This window comes from Aquarana catesbeiana, linkage group LG06 (assembly GCF_042186555.1).
Source record: "Aquarana catesbeiana isolate 2022-GZ linkage group LG06, ASM4218655v1, whole genome shotgun sequence".
NCBI lineage: Eukaryota > Metazoa > Chordata > Amphibia > Anura > Ranidae > Aquarana > Aquarana catesbeiana.
The window spans coordinates 53,780,760-53,798,945 of NC_133329.1; the positions used below are offsets into that span (position 1 = coordinate 53,780,760).

At 43.1% G+C, this 18,186-nt stretch overlaps 1 protein-coding gene across 6 annotated transcripts in view; it reads left to right on the forward strand.

Moving 5' to 3' along the window:
• The window catches only part of LOC141148416 (putative methyltransferase DDB_G0268948), a 58,534-nt gene extending 40,926 nt beyond the window's left edge, over positions 1-17,608 (forward strand). For 5 of the 6 annotated variants that reach the window (XM_073635906.1, XM_073635909.1, XM_073635908.1 and 2 more), the window contains exons 9-10: positions 7,673-7,751; positions 17,307-17,608. In XM_073635906.1, the coding sequence (XP_073492007.1) occupies positions 7,673-7,751; positions 17,307-17,339 (112 nt within the window). In that variant the 3' untranslated portion in view covers positions 17,340-17,608. The remainder of the gene's footprint in view (positions 1-7,672; positions 7,752-17,306) is intronic. The other variant, XM_073635910.1, reaches the window with a different exon arrangement.
• The last annotated feature ends 578 nt before the right edge of the window (positions 17,609-18,186 follow it).

An 18,186-nucleotide genomic window follows, 5' to 3' on the forward strand; every position in this document is an offset into this window, starting at 1 on the left:
CCCTCCTACCGAGAACTGTCATTAGCCGGAAGGGGGGGCAGAAGGGGCACAGAGAGAGGACTAGGATACAAACCAATAGGGGGGGATCCTTTGATAGGGACCACAGGGGGGATCCTCTGCTAGGACTGTGATAAGGACCAGTGGTGTATTTAGGATTTGTGCTGCCCTAGGCCTGACTAAACTCATGCACCCCCTGATTTAAATATGACCCACCCTTCCTGTCAAGGCCACACCCCTTCCTATTAAAGACACGCCCTGTCATCTGTAAACCACACCCCTTCCTCTTTCAATTGATGGGCACAGTGGCTGCGTTTGGTACAGTGGCTGCATTTGATGTCACAGTGGCTGCGTTTGATGGCACAGTGGCGGCAATTGATGGGCACAGTGGCTGCGTTTGATGGTACAGTGGTGGCAATTGATGGGCACAGTGGCTGCGTTTGATGGCACAGTGGCTGCGTTTAATGGGCTCAGTAGTAACAATTGATGGGCACAGTGGCTGCGTTTGATGGGCACAGTGGCGGCAATTGATGAGCACAGTGGCTGCGTTTGATGGCACAGTGGCTGCGTTTGATGGCACAGTGGCTGCGTTTGATGGCACAGTGGCTGCGTTTGATGGCACAGTGGCTGCGTTTGATGGCACAGTGGCTGCGTTTGATGGCACAGTGGCTGCGTTTGATGGCACAGTGGCTGCGTTTGATGGGCACAGTGGCTGCGTTTGATGGCACAGTGGCTGCGTTTGATGGGCACAGTGGCTGCGTTTGATGGGCACAGTGGCTGCGTTTGATGGGCACAGTGGCTGCGTTTGATGGGCACAGTGGCAGCAATTGATGGCACGGTGGCAACAATTGATGGCACTGTGGCTGCATTAGGGCACAGTGGCGGCAATTGATGGGCACAGTGGCAGCAATTGATGGGCACAGTGGCTGTGTTTGATGGGCACAGTGGCTGTGTTACTAAAGCTGCCTGGGTATACAAGTTTTTAAATTGGTCCTGACTCCTGGCTTGCTGTTTCAATCCATCTATATTATATAGATGGATTGAAACAGCGAGCCAGGAGTTAGGACCAATTTAAAAACCTGTATACCCAGGCAGCTTTAGTGTATATACATTCACTTGCTCTCATCAATTTGTACCTGAGGGTTCCCGCCGCTGTCCTCTCTCTCGCTCCTCCTCTGGTTACAGAGAGACCCATTCCGAGCTGGAGAGCATGCAATGATGGTGCGCGGAGGTGGGTAGGTGGAGTATTAGGCTCCGGCTCCGCCTCCACCAGTTAAGTTATATGCAGTGCACCAGGTATGGCCATTGGCCAGTGACACTGAGTCAGTCATGGTCCGTTTTATGGGGGTGGGAGTCCCTCACCCCCCCCCCCGGCCTAGTACGCGCCCATACTGCCAGTGCTGAGTGCCAATATATAGCAATGATATATAGCAAGACAAGCCGGCTGCAGGAGGGTATATCTGAGCGGGACATGGGGAGGACGGGTCGGCCTAGGCCAAGACACTGATAAGGACCACAGGGGTGATGGATCTTCTAGTAGGACTGTGATAGGGACCACACAGGGGAACCTCTGGTAGGACTGTGATAGGGACCACACAGGGGAACCTATGGTAGGGCTGCGATAGGGACCATAGGGGGTGAATCCCCTGCTAGGGTTGTGGTAGGGACCACAGGAGAGATCCTCTTCTAGGTCTGTTATAAGGACCACAGGGGGATCCTTTACTAGGTCTGTGATAGGGACCACAGGAGTTATCCTCTGCTACAACTGTGATAGGGACCACAGGGAGAATTCTCTGCTAGGACTGTGATAGGGACCACAGGGGGATCCTCTGCTAGGGCTGTGATAGGGACCACAGGGGGATCCTCTGCTAGGACTGTGATAGGGACCACAGGGGGATCCTCTGCTAGGACCCTGCTATGACTGATAGAGGATATCAAGTGCTGGGACTGACAGAGGGGATCCTGTGCTGCACACAAAGTGTTCCAGGTATTCCAGAGCTTCTTTTCTGGCAGAACGCTGTTCCGGCACCTCTGCTGATGGACAATGACAGTGCGGCGAGTGGAGCTATTTTTCATTTGGATCATATCACTGTGAGGTGCGTTATCTGATGCTGCCTCTGTAATTTTGGCCCATGGGCAGTGGCATACCAAGGGGGGAGGGGGATGCGGGCTGCACCCAAGTGACACGCTTTGGCAGGGCCCAGGGCAACACTACTGCCCCAATGATCCCCATCTCTCGCAGATGCAGGCTTTCTGAGTGGCTCTGAGCAGTCCCGGCTGTCTCACACAGCCGAGCAGAGTAAAGCCGCCCCCTCCTCTCTGTTTATGTGTATACAGGGGGAGGGGACCTGCTATGCATAACCCACACTGATCTGAGGTACTGAATGGGGGGTCTGTACTAAATGGGGGGTCTGTACTGAATGAGGAGTCTGTACTGAAGGGGGGGGCATCTGTGTAACCAGCAGGGGGTCCAGAAATGTTAGGGGGTCCAGAGGTGCAGGGTGCTGTGTAATGTAAAGGGGTCCTGAGGTCTAGGGTGCTGTGTAATGTAAAGGGGTGCAGGGTGCTGTGTAATATAAATGGGTGCAGGGTGCTGTGTAATGTAAAGGGGTCCAGGGTGTTGTATAATGTAAAGGGGTACAGGGTGCTGTGTAATGTAAAGGGGTGCAGGGTGCTGTGTAATGTAAAGGGGTCCAGAGGTGCAGGGTGCTGTGTAATGTACAGGGGTCCAGAGGTGCACCTGTGGAGAGGGTGTACACAGTAGTGACAAAGAGATATTGAAAGATGCAGAGGTATGCAGGGGGCACAGTGGGGTGTTTTTACATTTTAACGTGGGAGGTGCCAGATATAGGATCCGCCCCAGGTGCCAAATTCCCTAGGTAAGCCCCTGCCCGCAGGGGCTTCAGCCTCACTAGCAGCCCATAGTGGAGTGATATTCAGCTGCCCTAAATATTAGCTCTGCCTGCCCTCCATGTATCTCCTCTTTCATTGGACAGTTTCTTCTCTGTTTACCCACCCAAGGGCATCTTGTAAATCTACAGAGGTGAGCAGAAAACTCTTAACCCTTTTTGTGTTAGACAACTTTGTGACCTGTTATTTAGATGTGGTCTAGCATTGTAAAAGGCATGACGTTTCGTTTGAACTGCCCTTCACCATGGTCATGCTGGAATATGTGGGGACTCACTCATATGTGCTTTGACTTCTGAAGAGCAATTCACGTTTAGATCACTCTTCAGAGAGCATTTGAGTTGCAGTGAGGTGGCATTGTTTCCCACCACCCACTTTAACCTCTTGAACTCCACACTGCAAGCAATTGTTGGGTGCTTGCAGAGTACCACCATTCACTTGAATTGGGCCCCTTAGTACCAATTGAGCATCATTTAAACACCACGGCCTACCTGAGTATTGTTGATGACCATGTCCATCCCTTTATGACTACAGTGTCCCCATCTTCTGATGGCTCCTTCCAGCAGGATAATGCACCATGTCACAAAGCTCCAATCATCTCACCACTGGACAATGAGGTCCCTGTACTCCAATGGCCTCCACACTCACCACATCTCATCCAATAGAGCATTTGGGATGTGGTGGAACGGGTGGTTGGCATCATGGATGTGCAGCCGACAAATCTGCAGCAACTGCATGATACTATCATGTCACTATGGCACAAAATCTCTGAGGAATGTTTCCAAAACCTTGTGGATCTATGCCACCAAGAATGAAGGCAAAAGGGGGTACAACCCGATACTAGCAAGGTGTACCTAACAGTGGCCAGTGAATGTATGTGCTGTATATAAATATATACACAGGCATGTGTGTTTGCTTTAGGGTGCAAACCCTAATGAAATTGACTGCACATACCTATGGTCCTTAAGTAAGCAAAAAATTCAAATGAAAGCCCAAATCCAACTAACACCTTTAAAGCTGTTACAACAACAGTTGCTTTTTTTTTATATACAGTAAAACCTTGGATTGCGAGCATAATTCATTCCAGAAACATGCTTGTAATCCAAAGCACTTGTATATCAAAGCAAATTTCCCCATAAGAAATAATGGAAAGTTAAACGATTTGTTCCACAACCATTTATTCATAGGTCCTCCAGTTTATAGTCCATATAAAATGATTATAGCAATGTGACCAGGTTGTGTAACCATAAAATGTCCATCCACAAATGGAATCCTCCACAAGGAGATTAGAAGCAAAGTCCAGCAGGAGCTATAGAGTATAAAAGAGAAGAGAGGCGCCTCTAATGCCTCGTACACATGATCGCACATTCCGACAACAAAATCCATGTTTTTTTTCCGAAGGATGTTGGCTAAAACTTGTCTTGCATACACACGGTCACACAAAGTTGGTCGGAAATTCCGAACGTCAAGAATGCGGTGACATACAACACGTACGACGGCACTAGAAAGAGGAACTTCAATACCAAGTGCGCCACCCTTTGGGCTCCTTCCACTAATCTTGTGTTGGTAGAAGTTCGGTGACAGACGATTCGTGCTTTTCAGCCTCGTGCTTTTCCGATCGTTACTGCTCTTCCGTTTGCGTTTGTGGGTTCGTATTTCTATTACGTATTTGATTCTCAGTGCGTTCTTGTCCGCTCGTTTCTGATTTTCAGCTCCGGTCTTTCTGTTTTTCAGTGCTTTCTGTTAGTTCATTCTGACCAGCCGACCGTTTTGAAGCCATGAGGACCCTCGCCCCGGACCAGAGGGTTTATAACTACCGTCTGACCAGAGCCAGAAGAGTGGTGGAGAACATTTTCGGGATAATGGCCAGCCGGTTCCGCCTATTCCTTACGGCAATCAACATGGTGGAATATAAACTTAACCATATAATCCTTGCATGCTGCATTCTACACAACTATTTAAGGAGAAATTCAATGAACTATGTGGCCTCAGTTGTGCCTGAGGCCAGACCTCAAGAAGAAACCCTGACGGCGCTTAAAGCTGGCCGTCCTGGCTTGCCCCCCCCAAAGCGCCTGCAAAGTGAGACAGAAGTATGTTGAGTACTTTGCGGGTGGGGGGGCCATTGATATGCCAGAAACAGTTTAAGAAACATTTTTTCAACAATTTTTGAACTTAAACTGAAAGATTTCCTTTGCTTTACTGCCTGGGTTTCTTTTAGCTGTCTCCTAGGTTCTCCAATGGGCTTTTCTTTTTGGACATTTTCTTCAATAGTGCAAATGTATTTTATTTGATACATGAAGTGATAATCTATTATTCAGCAAACTATTATTATGTTGTGTGTCTGCTACACACATTGTTGTTAATGTATGTAATGCATTACTGACAAAAATATTCATCATTTTCAGCACCATGAATGAATTTTATGGAGTCATGAAAATGGCGTGATTGTGGAAAATTAGAAAGCACTGTGGGAGTTATTTACTAAAGGCAAATCCACTTTGCTCTCCAACACTTAAAAGTGCACATGAAACTGCACTTGTAGTGCAAAGCGGATTTGTCTTTAGTAAATTACCCCCATTGTCACTGTAAACACCAACCTACTACAAAAATTGCTATTGAGAATTGAAAGAAGAAGCCACACATTGTTGAGTATAAAACATTTTACTCAAAGCACGTTCACATGTGCGTTAGAAAAGGGTTTTTGAACAAACCAACGTCTTTGATGTATATATTTTTTTCACATTATAAAGATCCTTTTTTTGGTTAAACAGGCATGTTTCAAAGTATAACATACACAACTCGGGAAGTTACAAAGTTCAACTTTGATAAAGTGAAGGCAATATCAGACATTAGTATGTCCAAAATGTGTTGATATTGCCTTCATCAGATGGGGTGATGTCACCCCTGTAAAAGCCAAATTTTGAAGATGCACACAAATTGGGATTTAAACTGGGGACTTCCCTCCTGATCCCATGTCTAATGTCAACATGTGCTAGCTCCCATCATGGAGGATCAACGGATGTGTTTTGGGTTGGCAACCCCTTCCTCTCACCTAACTGAATTGGGAGGAAGGGGTTGCACCCACAAAATGCATACATTGATATCCCCTGATGGCAGATAGCTTTTCAAATACTTTACAACTTTTTTTTAAATTCAAAAATACACAATAAAACGGTACAATTTTGTTGTTTTTTTATATTCTGCCTAAAACATCAATGATGTTCTTCATTTTTTTTGAACATCATTGATGTTTTCCTTTATATTTTCTAAATCACGATTGCACCCCATTCTCTCCCCGATGAGGATCTGGGCACTTTCACTGGTGAAATGAGATTCTTCTTCCACAACATCCACATCACCTAAAAGAAAAAAACACACCATGTATAATAAATATGCAGGCATCCATCTATCACCTGAAGCTGTGGTCTCAGACACTCACCCGTTGTGGTGACAATTTTGCCCACTTCATAAACATCTCACTCCACGTCCTCTGCTTGTGGTGTGGGGATTTCCCCTTCTTTAGGAGGTGGGGGGGTCCCTGGTGTCCTCAGATGTCCCGAGTCTTTTCTCCCCTATGTGAATAAAAAATAGGTATACTTAGCACACAGATATTGGAGGGCAGAAATAGGAATATGAAACATTGCTTGGAAGTGTCGTGCAATTGTCTGTTTTGGCAGGGTTCCAAGCTGAAGAACATTTTATTTCCTTTCTAAAGCTGGAATACTTCCCTTTTTTGTTAAGGTATCACACATCTAGAGACCCCTATAGTATCCACTGGAGCATCTGTGTGGGACACCCTAAAGAGTTTGTTCTGGTGTCCTACACTAGTGCTCCTGCATCCAGATGTGTAAACAACTGCTGAGTGTCCTCTCCTTACACTGAATCAAGTTTACCTTTCATTGTAGTTAAAAAAACCCCATCTAGACAACAAACTTATTTTAATACAAATAGGCATGAACAAATGTAGTTAACCTGTATCTACCAAAAACATCTTATTTAAAGTGGGCAAATGAACGATCTTTGCTACGACCGATTACTGTGCCCAGGAACATAAAAGTAGCCATTTTAAAATGTACAACAGTACAGAAAAGCACATGGGGCAACACGAACGTTAAAAAGAATAGGAACACACGACAAAATACTTACTTTTTTGCAGCACTCTCTTGATTCTTCTGTACTGATCCTGCTCCCTCAATTTGAGGTCTGACCATCGTTACCTCAGTTGATCCTTGGATCGCCATACCCCAAAATTTCTGTGCAGACTCTTCACAACTTTAGGCATGATCTTGGCCTTTCTCACATTTGTGTTTGGGTAAGGTCCAGGCTTCCCGTCATAGTCAGCCCTCTTCAAGATGTCCACCATCTCTACAAAGGACATATTTGAGGCCTTCAATCTCCTCCGGGATCATGAGGTTTGGGGCTCCGGCCTTTCATCGTTGCTGCTCTCCTCTACATGCACCTGTTGCCTCTCCGCCATGTGCTCTCCCACTGCGCCGAAAGAGAAGGGACGGGGAATAGACTACAAAGAACGTCAGGGAGGGCAGAGTTTCACACATGCGCAGTGTATATAAAGCATAACGCGTGTGCATCGTACGTACGATCTGTGAGCGGAGGACGAAGTAACGGAAGCGATGATCGTTATAATGAAGGTACAATTTTAAGTTGGTGCATCAGTGGCCTATACTGCTTATAGATTGAGGCCTATATTGGGTCAAGATTAGGAAAGTTTTGTCTGATATTAGGGTTTGTCTTGTGTTGTGTCTTGCAGAGAAAATGGATCTATTCACGATGAGGACTTTATCCCCATATTCATTGATATGTACAGGGAGCTGCCCTGTCTGTGGCAGGTAAACCACCCGTTTTATAACAATAAACCAAAGACGAAGGCAGCGCTGGATCGATTACTGGAATTTGTGAAGCCGGTTATCCCCACGGCAGACATCCCTTATTTGAAGGCCCTAATTGGTGGCATGAGGAGCACTTATAATAGGGAACGCAAGAAGGTCCAGGATTCTCTGAGATCAGGAGTTGCAGCAGATGACATTTTTGTACCCAGGCTGTGGTACTATGACAGACTGCATTTTCTGGCAGCCCAGACTGAACCCAGGCCAGCACTCTCCAGTCTTCCTTCAAGGCTTCCTTCCCCCCGCAGCTAAAGCTTACGATGACCAACCTGGGCCTTCCAGGCAGCAACATGTGGAGGAACCTAGCTTGAGTCAGGTATAGCATTCTTCAAAATATTTCTGTTTGTAAAATTAATGATGTTAAATATTAGACATGTGCAATTTGTTTCGTTCTGAATTCGTTTTTTAACGAATCTCGACAAATTTGTTAATCCGTTTAATGAATTTTTCAGAATTTTCGAAAATTCGTACATTCGTAAATGCGTACATTCGTACATTCATAAATTCGTACATTCATACATTCGGAAATTCGTACATTCAGAAATTGATACATTCAGAAATTCGTAAATTAGTGAATTCGTAATTTGTAAATTCGGAAATTCGGAAATCTAAAATAATAATTAACTAATAATTACTTAACTATTACTATTACTATTAAATTATAGGTATTGTAATTTCCTTTCAAATTTGGCTGTTAGTGAACGTAATGAATACAAATTTATCCGAAGTTAAGAATTATCCGAAATAACGAATGCCGCATCCAAACGAATGGAACGTAATGAATTAATAATAATAAATAACAATAAAAAAGTTTTATTATTATTATTTATTATTAATTTATTCTATTCCATTTGTTTAGATGCAGCATTCGTAACTTTGGATAAATTCGTATTTGTTACGTTCACTAACAGCCAAATTTGAAAGGAAATTACAATACCTATAATTTAATAGTTAGTTACTATTTCAGATTTTGAAATTTTCGGGTTTTTGGATTTTCACATTTTGAATTTACGAATGTACTGTACAAATTTACGAATGTATGAATTTACAAATGTGCGAATGTACGAACGTATGAATTTACGAGGGTACAAATGTACGAATTTACAAATGTATGAATTTACGAATGTGCGAATTTATGAATTGTATTCATAACGAATGACCCGAAAAACTAAAAAAAAAATAAACAAATGAAACGAAAATGAAAACGAACAAAGTTTTTGGCAGTGCACATGTCTATTAAATATATGTTAGTTTTGATAACTAATTTCTGATTTCACAAAGTGTTTTACATATCAATAGACAGTAGTGGCCACATATGATTGGGACAAGAATGAAAAATGCTGGGCTCAGAATGATAGTCTTTTCTATTTATTAACATTCAATTTGCAACAGTCATGAGCTGAAATTGTGTGTGATTGATGAACCAAAAACTAAAACTATGTCCCTTTTTCATACACAAGAAAGTCTCAGGCAGTAGGAGGCCGTGGAAAGTGGCAGCCAGGAGGTGGCGGGGGTGAGTGGCAGCCAGGAGGTGTCCGGGCCCAGTAGCCTGCCCGAATCCCAGGTCCCTCCCCTCGGCCTTCCACAAAAAAGTGCCAGTAACCTGAAGGAGGCAGAAATTGGCCTATTTATGAAGGCTACTGCGGCCCTCAGAAACCCCCCCAGTGTTCAAGAGGACTATGCCTACATGACAGCCTGCAAAATGCTGGAAATGGAGGAGGGCCAATGCCTCTTATGTGAGAAAGTTATGTTACAAGCCCTAAATAAGGGGTTGAGTGGCAAACTCACAAGCCAAAGTCACGTTTGTGAGTTCAACCATGGTCCTCCTCCTCCAGGTCCTCCTCCTCCACCTCCTGCCACAACTTCAACACCAGAGCCACAGCCTGCAAGGAAGTGTCTAAGGAAGACAAGAGAGTGATGGCCTGGGTTCAGTCTGGTCTGGCAAAAGATGCGGGCTGTTGTATGACCACAGCCTGGGGACAGATATGTCATCTGCTGCTGTTCCTGATCTCTTGTAGTCCTGGACTGGATTGTGCTCACTATTATATGGACTCCTCAGGCCACCAATTTTGACTGTAAAATAATTGATGTGTGCCCGGGGTACAAAGGCTTCGCAAATTTCAGCAGTTTCTCCAGCGTTGCCTTCCTCTTTATTTTGTTATGACCCCGAATAAATGGCTATTTATTTTTCACAAAAACTTGGCTATGTGTTTTAGTTCAAAAAGGACAGTTTGTTTGTGAGTAGGCAGGTACATTTCAAAAATACGTCAAATTAACAAGGGACACCAACCAACCTCCTTGAGGTAAAAAAATACAAGATAATAATGGTGTTATGGTAACCTGACACACAAAACGAGAAATAATATTATGGAGAGCACTAGAAAAAAAATGCAGATCTTGATAAAAAAAAAAAATAAAAATAAAAAAAAACATTATGATGAAGATGTGACGAAAAACAAAATTAATATTATTTATGAGATCACGAGAAATAATAAAGAAATCAGTTTGTGAGAACTCTGTGTGAAAATGAGCAGCAAAACAACTTCATTCTTCTAGCTATCTAAAGAAGAAAATGCGCTGCATTAAACTATTTTAAAAAATTGCAGCGTGACCAATGTGTTATCTCCATTACGAACGGTAGTTTTACCAGACCGAGCGCTTCCGTCTTGTAATTTATTCTGAGCATGCGTGGCACTTTGTGTGTCGGAATTGTGTACACACGATAGGAATTTACGCAAATGGATTTTGTTGTCGGAAAATTTGAGAACCAGATCTCAAATTTTGTGCGACGGAAATTCCAATGGAAACTGTCCGATGGAGCCTACACACGGTCGGAATTTCTGACAAAAGGCTCCCAGCGAACATTTTCAGTCGGAAAATCCGACTGTGTGTACGGGGCATTAGTGTAGCCATATGTTGCTAAATGTTGTGCCTTCATTAAATGTAACCATATTGCTACACTTAGGCCTCATGTACACTGCTGCTGGTAAACGGACGTTTAAAGGCAGTTGGCTGCTTTTTTCAGCTGCCCCTGAACTCATCCAATGTTATCTTATGTGTATAGGTACACAGGTTCGTTTAATGGTTTTTAGGCAGTTGTGTTTATAGGCTTTTCTTTGAAGGCAAAAAAATTAGTTCAGACGCCGTAAGTTTCCGACGTTTTGGACGCTAAATGGGGTACCGGCGTTTTGCCATGATTTAATTTATAAGTGTCTTCAGAGGTGCCCTATTTTTTAACATTACAAAACTTAAAAATGATAGAAAATGATGAAAAAAACACTAAAAAAATATTTTAAATACTTGTAATTGATTGCTATGCTTCATAGACCATTTAAATACCCCTAATGAGCATGATCCAATCCAATACACCACTAGCATTGCTGTTAGCCAAAGTATAATTGGAATTTGACCTATATGTTGTTAGATTTCAACCAGATGACCCCACCATTGAGCTTCACCCCTGACTTGATCAAACACAGTTGCATGAAATTTAGGGTTAGGGGTTAGGGTTAGTGTTTTCCCCTTGAAGAACAAGTTTAGGGTTATGGTAAGGGTTATGGTTTCCTGTTAGGGTTTCCCGTTAGGGTTAGGGGGTTATGGTTAGGGTTTTTCCCTTGAAAAACAAGTTAGGGTTTCCGTTTAGGGTTAGGGTTTCCCATTAGGGTTACGGGTTATGGTTAGGGTTAGCGTTTTCCCCTTGAAGAACAAGTTAGGGTTTCTGGTTAGGGTTAGGGTTAGCGTTAGGGTTAATTAAAAATATTTAAAAAATTGCAATTACAATTTGCATAAAAAAGACAAAATAAATTTAAAAAATGAAATTACATATACAGCTTATAATAAAAAATAAACAAAAAATATACTAATCAACTGCAATTTAAAAATTAAATATATTTTAAAAATTTCAATTAAATTTTGCATAAAGAAGACAAAATAAATACATAAAAAAATGAAATTACATATTACATATACAGCTTATTAAAAAAAATACTAATCAACTGCAATTTAAAAATTAAATATATTTAAAAAATTGCATTTTTTTCCTCACATATGCTCATTATGGGATCCATAGTAAAAGCACCGAAAAAAGGTAGATACAAGTACACTGCTGCTCTCTCAGCTGCTGCTACTCACTCTGGTCTCATAGAATGGTTGAAATAGTTAAATAATACTGTTTTTGGGCTTTGGGAGGGTCCTATGATGTTATCTTAAATAAGCGCTCCAAGACGCAAACAAGGCAAAATACAGCATGCAAACGCTGCAAAATGGGCATTTTTAAACGCCAGCTTGAAGCTGAAAAAAAAATTTGTTCAGAGGAGGTTGTCTCAGCATTCCGTGTACAGTAAGCCTTAGAGACACCTCTCTTCTCTTTTATACTCAGTTGTGACATGACACTACTTGTATATCAAGACATCGCTTGTATATCAAGTCAAAATTTATTTAAAAATTTTGCTTGTCTTGCAAAACGCTCTCAAACCAAGTTACTCTCAAACCAAGGATTTACTGTATTATTTTTAAAAAAGGTTCATACCTCTGTACAAACTTAGGGCTGGTCTGTACAGGGATATGGACCTTCTGCTATGGAAATGGAGGAAGTGCAGCAAGAGTACAATTGAATTGCAATTACTGCTGACACGCTCTACTATGTCCCTCTGCCCTGGTGGTAGACAGAAGTAGTAATTTCCATTCATCCTTTCTGGACTTTGATGATGCAGCTGTGGGGGAACAGCCATGGGGCTGCTGTTAGAAATCATGGGGCTCCCATAAAGCCTACCTGACAGGCATACTTACCAAACCCCCCCTCACTCTCCATCCTGAAATTACTCCGGGAGAAGGGCAGCCGGAATCACTGCGTGGGAAAGGGCACACAGGGGGGTCTGGTGACAGCAGGTGACATGGGGGGCTTAAAAGGGTCCCGGACAACAGGGAGGTCGGGGTGATCAGAGCGGTGGAGGGGGGAGGCGCAATTACTAGAACCGATTCCCCTGCAATGCAGCCGGAGGGAGAAGAGAAGCCGGGAACACTACAGGGGGAGCCTCAAGAGGATCAGTGTCAGCAATAGGGCAGTACAGCCTGTTCTCCTACTCTGCAGGTGCCTGGACCCCCCTTTTAAACTGATGGGGCCTTGTTCAAGAGGGACAGCTGTATGGACTTATCAGCGGCCCTGACAGCCACACAAAGTCCCCTAAATTATTAAAAAAACAGGACTTTACAGGAAGATGGTGATGTGGGTTTTAGGGATGAAGTATGAATCAATGATTCATGTTACACCATAGGCTTGCACACAGGGTGTGCCGGATGTGCCTGGGCACACCTTAATCACCCTGTGAGGATTAGTGTAGCCGAGCCGGGTGCCATTCGCCCCATCAATTTTGCAGATTCCTTCCACCCCCCTGTCGCTGGAGCCGCTGCTTTACAGGGCAGCTGTTTTTGATAGTGACGGGGTGAGTTGTGTGTCCACCCACCCCTCCTTCCCATGGCTGTGTTGTTGGAGAGAAGGCTGAGCTCTGGTGCCTGCTCTCTCCTGCTCCTACCGAGCATATAGAAGACACAGAGGGCAGCATGCATGTCTGTCCCCTCTTCCCATCTCTCTCCCAGCAGCAGAGCACAGCACTCCTCTCTCCCCCTCCCTCCCCCTCCCTCCTAGATGAAGTACCACAAAGGATTAGGGGAAATGTCGTCCAGGGGGCAGGAGTGCAATGAAAATTAATGGAGCTACAGAATGCAATGGTCACAAGGAGGAAGGAAGACAGAACTTTTTGCAGGGATTCCATGAGATATTAGAGGCAGTCCAAGGCCCCATTATCACATAGCCAGAATGAGAGTTCCCATTACACAATTTTGATGCAATTCTATGTGTCACATAGGGCAGCCTATTCACTTCAATTGGCTGCCCTATGTACATTTGTTGGCTGAAAAAAAGCTCCTGCTCCTTTTTCAGGTGACAAGCTTCACTGGATTCTTAAAGGAGCAGTTTGCCGTGTGATAGTGGCAACCATTTTGTTGTTGTGCTGTTATTGCCATGTGTGGCAATTCTGCCCACGATTCCAAATCACAAAGTGTGAATGGAGCCTAAGGTTGGTGCCAGTGAGTGACGAACTGCTACCTGGGCTGTCTGCATCCATACACAGCAGAAGTTTGAGAGTCTGAGCTGCTGTGGACCTTTTGTGTTTGTGAGGACTTGGAGCAGTGCAGACCCAACGCTGGGTATCTGTGCCATATCAGGAGCAGGGACCATGGGACTAAGTCACTTAGTGCTGTTCGCCTGCACTGGAACCCAAAGGGACCTGTTGCCATGTGGGCCTACTGCCTGGGTGAACCAGTCAGGAATAGATTGTGAGGCATGAGAATTCCAGAGCCATTAGGACCGGATTAGTTGCCTGCCAGGAGTGGTGAGATGAACTACACATATCAAACTCTTGCCACATGCATAGTCAACACCATAGAGACTGATTTTACACAACTGCTCATCTATATACTGTACATCACTAAGATTCCTAAAGGGAAAGTGCCCCACCGAAAGCCAGCCAACATTAACTATTAGGCACCAGGTACTTTCAGCTACCTTTTTAAGGTATACCCCATACATTAGGAACACATATTCACACCTGCTGTTGAGGTTGTACATGGATCCTGTTATTCTTCTGAGTTGATGCCATTACAGAGACTCTAATTGAACCAGGTATAGATCAATTTAACTTTTCTATAGCCTTTTTAAATCTAGATGTGCATATAATCATTTGTTCATTGATTTATGCTTTGTTTAATTGCATTTTACCATAATACATTTAATTAATTTATCACCAAATTTATTGTGGCCTAATTCCTATGTATTATTATAGAGTGGTAGCTTGACAAAAGTGTAAACTGCTTTTATTCTATGGCCAAGTGTGTCAGTGGGGAGAGAGCTATTAAGAGAGTCATGTCAGGATCGCCAGTGGCGATACATTAGCATTACTAGCAAATAAAAAATATTCGGCAATCATTATTATAAGAGTGTGTGTGTGTGTATATGTATATGTGTGTATATATATACAGTGCTCAGCATAAATGAGTACACCCCAACAAATTTGTCAGAAAACCTTTACCTTCCTTTCAGAAGCAACATTTTCTATGGGACACTATACAACAAAAGAAGAAAATATTAAAGCACACACATGCAAAAAAGACATTTACCCCCTGCAAGGCTATTTAAAACACCTAGACATTTTCAAAAAACATTATCAAAAAACATGGGGATTTGGTCACACCATATTGCTATATGGTGCTTAAGCCCACTTACTGGGACAAAGTACCCCATGATTAGTGGGTCCTACACTATCCATAGACTGGGAGATCCTGCCTCTCTGAACCATGGGAGCCATACACTCCTCTATATGGGAGAACTAAAGGTCTCTTTAATGCATCTTTTAGGGTGTGCCCCCCAAATATCTCGTTTGTCTATTGTATGGATTCTGACCAAATCCTTTTGGGCAGGAGCACCCCACTCCCTCATCAGTGCCTCTCATTAGTGTCCACCTGTGTCATAGGTTGAGACCTTTAGTTCTCCCATATACAGGAGTGTATGGCTCCCATGGTTCAGAGAAGCAGGATCTCCCAGTCTATGGATAGCGTAGGACCCACTAACCATGGGGTACTTTGTCGCAGTAAGTGGGCTTAAGCACCATATAGCAATATTGTGTGACCAAATCCCCATATTTTTTTATAATGTTTTTTGAAAATGTCTATGTGTTTGCTGGAAATAAATGTCTTTTTTTCATGTGTGCACTGTAATATTTTGTTCTGTTGTATGGTCTTATGGCTGCACCATCTTTAATGCATCTTTTAGGGTGTGCCCCCCAAATATCTTGTTTGACTATACAACAAAAGACTCCCACAAATGTCGGCCATTGATTGAAACCAAGATTTGTTAATTTGTACACACAAAAAAGTATTTTCCCTAACCGATTTATTCAAGACCATGTTGCAAAAATGAATACACCTAATGAAAGTCTTAGGAGCAAAGCTATATTTTAGACAACAAAGTCCAAATTAACAAGAATTCAGCTACAGGTGAATTCAATTATTCATTAAACAGATGTCTAGCAGACAGTTGAATATAAAAGGGCATTACTTAACAAAGAAGACCCCTCCCATTTCATGCTGTCAGCAATGGAACCACATGGAAGAGAAATGTCACAAGGCCAGAGAAAGAAAATAATTTCTTTACACAAGAAAGGTGAAGGCTACAAGAAGATCTTTACTTATCGCTCAAAAGTGATAGAGGCTGCGGACATGGTACAGGAGGTGGAGGACAGAGGCTGCGGACATGGTAGGTTCCTCCTCTGTCCCCCTTCAGTATCCTACTGTGCCCCTCCAGTTCAAAGGCTGTGACAGTGTCCTCCTCCTATGCCCCTTTCACCTCTCCACAGGGAAAGGCACATCAGTGTCCTCCTCTGCCCCCTTCATAGCTTCACCCCCAGACAGTCCTCCTCAAGTCCTCTGCCATCTTTGTATCATTCTCATTCTCTCTCTCTCTCTCTCTCTCTCTCTCTCTCTCTCTCTCTCTCTCTCTCTCTCTCTCTCTCTCTCTCTCTCTCTCTCTCTCTCTCTCTCTCTCTCTCTCTCTCTCTCTCTCTCACTTTCACTATCCTGTCCTTTCCTTTCCCCCTCAGCTCAGCTCCTCCTCCTCAGCTGAAGTACTGTGGTGGCTAGTAGCGACTCATGAGGCAGTGTCACCGCTACGCCGAAAATGAATACTGCTGTGCTACAGGCTTCCATTTAAAAATGGCGCCAGGCGGCACCATTACGTTACTGCACATGCGCCGCCCATCCAAGCGTGTACAAGCTTTCTCAAGCTCGGAGGGCTTCGGAACGGTGCATGCACAGTTGCATGGTCGGCCTGCGGCCATCATTTTTATGGGCACCGCTGCCTGTAACGGGCTTTAACGGGCAGCCCGAAAATGGGCTAAAATTTACAGGCTGCCTGTAAATTAACGGGCGATTGGCAACACTGTATTAGATGGAGTCATTTTTGTTGTAAGGTGTATTCATGTTTGCATCAACTAATTTGAGTAAAACTGAAGATTTTGTAATCTAAGTTATATTATTAACCGTACTTTCATGTAATGAGCTAAAATAAATGTTCTATCAAACTCAGTTTTTTTTTTAATTTTGGAAATTGTTCTTGTGTTCACTGAGATTTTGATTAAAATCCTATTTTTTTAAAGGGGTGAACTCATTTATGCTGACCAATGTATGTATGTGTATGTGTGTGTTATATATATAAAATGACACACCCACGTGTCTTGAAGCTTTGGGATGCACACCCTAATGAAATATGCTGTGCACACTTATGTGTTACACCCTAAATATGAATTTAATATAACCATGGTCCAAAAGGTTTGACTAAGCCTTTAACCCCACTGAAAGCCACCTAAAAAAATGTTTTGAGTGGAGTTTTTGAACTATTCAATGTTTTGGAATGTTCTCAGACTATACTGTACATGAATCTTCTTTTAGGTTCCTTCGGATCATGGGGACGTCCTCCACTGAAACTGAGGTTGAAGTTTGGCTACAAAACCTTGTGCTGTTGGCTTCTAAACCGCAGTGAAGCATTGATTTGGAAAACTGACGCTGTACATGGCTGGAGACACTGCTGATCAGTATATGACCATGTCAAAAGTTTTAGTACATCAGATGTACAAGCAGAAAACTCAAGTGCAATCCTCTCTGTATAAAATCAAACCATGAACAATGAGACAAAATATCAACTGTGAAAATGTAGCAAAAAGCCCAAATAAAGAAATACATCTCTAAATATATATCTTTGTATCTTATGTGATCATTTATCTCCAACTATCACGGTGTATGAATCCCTTCTAATAACTCAGTCCCATACACCAGTACTTAAAAAAATCTTACCAGGGTATTGACTAGGGATGAGCTTCGAGTTCGAGTCGAACTCATGTTCGACTCGAACATTAGCTGTTCGCAAGTTCGCCGAACACCGAACAATTTGGGGTGTTCGCGGCAAATTCGAATGCCGCGGAACACCCTTTAAAAGTCTATGGGAGAAATCAAAAGTGCTAATTTTAAAGGCTTATATGCAAGTTATTGTCATAAAAAGTGTTTGGGGACCCGGGTCCTGCCCCAGGGGACATGTATCAATGCAAAAAAAAGTTTTAAAAACTGACGTTTTTTCAGGAGCAGTGATTTTAATAATGCTTAAAGTCAAACAATAAAAGTGTAATATCCCTTTAAATTTCGTACCTGGGGGGTGTCTATAGTATGCCTGTAAAGGGGCGCATGTTTCCTGTGTTTAGAACAGTCTGACAGCAAAATGACATTTGGAAGGAAAAAACACATTTAAAACTACCCGCGGCTATTGCATTGCCGACAA